This window comes from Arachis duranensis, chromosome 8 (assembly GCF_000817695.3).
Source record: "Arachis duranensis cultivar V14167 chromosome 8, aradu.V14167.gnm2.J7QH, whole genome shotgun sequence".
NCBI lineage: Eukaryota > Viridiplantae > Streptophyta > Magnoliopsida > Fabales > Fabaceae > Arachis > Arachis duranensis.
Genome location: NC_029779.3, coordinates 39,946,957 through 39,950,381, shown reverse-complemented (window position 1 = coordinate 39,950,381; position 3,425 = coordinate 39,946,957). Strand labels below are relative to the sequence as shown.

The 3,425-nt window shown below is 32.0% G+C and overlaps 1 protein-coding gene across 1 annotated transcript; it reads left to right on the top strand.

Annotated features, from left to right (window-relative positions):
• The first annotated feature begins 1,731 nt into the window (after window positions 1-1,731).
• LOC107462852 (protein ALP1-like) lies at window positions 1,732-3,082 on the top strand. The gene is made up of 3 exons (XM_016081537.3): window positions 1,732-2,242; window positions 2,328-2,550; window positions 2,634-3,082. The coding sequence occupies exons 1-3, from the start codon at window positions 1,745-1,747 to the stop codon at window positions 3,080-3,082; spliced, it is 1,170 nt and encodes a 389-aa protein (XP_015937023.2). The 5' UTR covers window positions 1,732-1,744.
• Window positions 3,083-3,425: the final 343 nt, after the last annotated feature.

Sequence of the window (3,425 nt, the reverse complement as noted above, 5' to 3'; positions counted from 1 at the left end):
TTCTATAGCCAAGTTAACTTTGTCCTGCATACGCTGAGATAATCATTTTTGAGGTTTAGATATTTCTCCCATTTTGAGGGCGTGGCTTGCAACCAAGAAGGTCTTGTAGTGAATATCTCACTGCAAGGAAAGGGTCTCTCTGGAAGCATACCTGCTGCCATTTCTAGTCTTAAGAGCTTGACTGGTCTCTATCTTCACTTCAACTCTCTCAGTGGAATTTTACCCAAGGAGATTTCCTCCTTGACTCACCTCACTGACTTGTATCTCAATGTCAATTCTCTCTCTGGTGATATCCCTCGTCAGATTGCCAACCTCTCTAATCTTCAAGGCAGGTTGCTAACTTCTTTTTACTATTTATTATTATTATTTTTTTTTGGTTCTTCTTCATTGCATGCTTATCAGTCATCACATCTCAGATTCGTCAAACTGCTGAATACTTTAGTGACTTAACAGTGCTTTTGGATTTAAGTTCTGAGAATGGAAAATTTTGGTGGTCCAATTTTGACAATAAGACAAGAGTTCTTGAACTTGCCAACTTTTATTCTCTGCATGTTCATCTTATTGAAATGAGTATTTTGAGTAGCTGTAAAACAGCTTCAAGATTTTGATCAGGTTAATCTTCTTACACATGCTAGAATAGTGGAATCTGAATTACATATGATCTACTCATAGCATTGGGTTTAGTAGGTATCACAAGAATGCAGTTCATGAGTTGTGTGAAGATGTTCTTATTTCATTTTGTTAGCTTAATATATTTTTTTTGAATTCCATTGTATTTAGATTTTGGAAAATATAAAGTGGTAATTCTTACCTTTATTCTTTTCACATTTTAGCCTACTATAGTAATCATTATATAGAATAAATAAATAGTAAAGTCTTCTAACTAAATATTTTAATATTTTAAGATTTGGATTATTTAACATGCGAAATATTTCTGAGGTTGTACTTTGTGGAGTTTAAATATTTTACCAATGTGATGGCCACATTCTTACATGTATTCATGATTCTAAGTAAGGGAATTGAATATCAGGCTCCTTATTCATATAAATACCTTAATTTTTTATGATACTACAGACAGACCCTTATTAAAAAATGTATATAAAACATCACAAATGTAGGTGCTGGGATAATTTAATGCTCGATCACCAATTTTGTTTTTCTTCTGTTCATTATTCCAACAAATATTTTTTTTCCAGTTTTCTACTTGAACAGATGTTCTCTGTTCATGTACATGATGTTCTGTCCATGCTCCATATTTCATGATTTGATTTGTCAAAATGTGATTTGTTTTATGTTGAAGCTTACATTTGCAGCAACATAAAAACTTCTTTTTCATACATTCCATGTTTTATGATTCTGTTTTGTCAAGTTGTAACTTGTCTATTGTTGGGACTTTACTTATATTTGGAGCAACACGGAAATGTCTTTTTCATATGTTCTTATCTTTGGGGTAAGAATTAAATAAATTAACAGTATTTCCCAGGTTATTCATTTTGTTATCAGCACCAATTTATGTTAGAATGACATGAGATTTCTGAGTGAGTTTTGCCGATCAATACTCATGTATTATATTGTTTACATTGGTAAAGCTAGTCTATAATCAAGTGTTTTCATAGACTTCCTCTCCTCCCTCTTTCCGCAGGTTCATAGTGTTTACATAGAATAAATAAATAGTTAAGTCTTCTAGCTAAATATTTTATTTTATTTTATTTTATTTTTTTGCAGAATGGATCCCAAACAGAAGATGAAAGTTATTGCCTGCTTGATTTTACATTTCGAATTAATGAATGACCTTATGGTTAAGTTGTTGATGATTTGCTATATTTTGATTATATTGCAATTGAAAAAAAAGAAAAGAAAATGGAATGATAGTTATAGTAGGCAAGTAATAAGAGATGTTAGTGTTGATAGAATTATTTATTTTAGTGATCTAGCATGTATAGAAAACACAAGAATGGATAGATGTGCTTTTCATGCATTGTGTAACATGCTTAAAAGGGTTGGAAGGTTAGAACCAAGTAGGAATATGGGTGTGGAAGAAATGGTTGCCATGTTTTTACATATTATAGCACATGACGTCAAAATTAGAGTAATAAAGAGACAATTTGTGAGATCTGAAGAAACAATTAGTAGGAGGTTTAATGATGTATTGCTTGCTATTTTGAGATGTCATAATCTCTTATTGAAGAAACCTCAACCATTTAGCCAGGATAGAATGGATGAACGATGGAAATGGTTTAAGGTAATTTATTTTGCTAATGTTATTAAATCTCATATGGTTGGTGTTCTTTAGGATTGAGTTAATTGATCTTTGTTTTGGATTTTAGGATTGCCTAGGAGCCTTAGATGGTACTCATATCAAAGTCAATGTCCTTGAGGCTGACAAGCCTAGATATCGAAACAGAAAAGGTGACATAACAACCAATGTGCTTGGAGTGGTTGCTCCCGATATGCAATTTATCTACGTACTGGCGGGTTGGGAGGGTTCAGCTGCGGATTCTAGGGTATTGCGAGATGCACTATTTCGCAATGGGTTTAGTGTTCCCCAAGGTATTTTATTGAGACTTTAATATGTTATCAAAGTAACTATTTTATCTTTTATTAATTTTGTTCAATTGTGTATGTCACACTAGGTCATTATTACTTATGTGATGCTGGATACATGAATTGTGAAGGATTTTTGGCACCTTATAGAGGACAAAAATATCATTTGAGTGAGTTTAATCCACATAATCAACCTAGTACAGCTCAAGAGTTTTTTAATATGAAACACTCACAAGCAAGGAATGTCATTGAAAGGGCATTTGGAGTATTGAAAGCAAGATGGGGAATTTTGAGGGGAAGATCATTTTATCCTATTAAGACTCAAGGAAGAATTATAACTGCTTGTTGCCTTTTGCATAATCATATTAGAAGAGTGATGGTTGTGGATCCTATTGATGAGATAGAAGATCAAAATATACTTGGAGTAGATGGTGAGACGATCCACCATATTGAGACGAGTGATGCTTGGGGTAGATGGAGAAATCAACTTGCACAAGAAATGTGGAACCAATGGAGGAGAAGACATCACGCTCGATAATTGTAATAATTTTTCTATGTGTGAGGCTGTCTGTCGTAATATTAATTTTATTTTGTTGATGTATTTGTGTTCTTGTATAAGAGTTGTGCATGTATGCTTATTAGTGCTAGTAATTTTTCACTGTTGAGACTTCTTTGTAACTTTCATTTGGATAATAGTAATGCTTTTTTAGTAAATTTAATTGTGATAATGTTACTTTTAATTAAAGATATATGTTATTGAGGGTATTTTAGCAAATTTGAAAAGATTAGAATCGATAATAATTTTAAGTAAAAATATTTTTATTCAGGGTATTTTAGTAAATTTAAAAAAATTAGAATCAATAAACAATTTACTAAAGATA

Bases quoted from the DNA above. Each gene is read 5' to 3' on its own strand.
- LOC107462852 (XM_016081537.3), top strand. From the start codon at position 1,745: ATGAAAGTTATTGCCTGCTTGATTTTACATTTCGAATTAATGAATGAC. The intron at 2,243-2,327 runs GTAATTTATTTT...TTTGGATTTTAG, and splicing joins AACGATGGAAATGGTTTAAG to GATTGCCTAGGAGCCTTAGA. The intron at 2,551-2,633 runs GTATTTTATTGA...ATGTCACACTAG, and splicing joins TGGGTTTAGTGTTCCCCAAG to GTCATTATTACTTATGTGAT.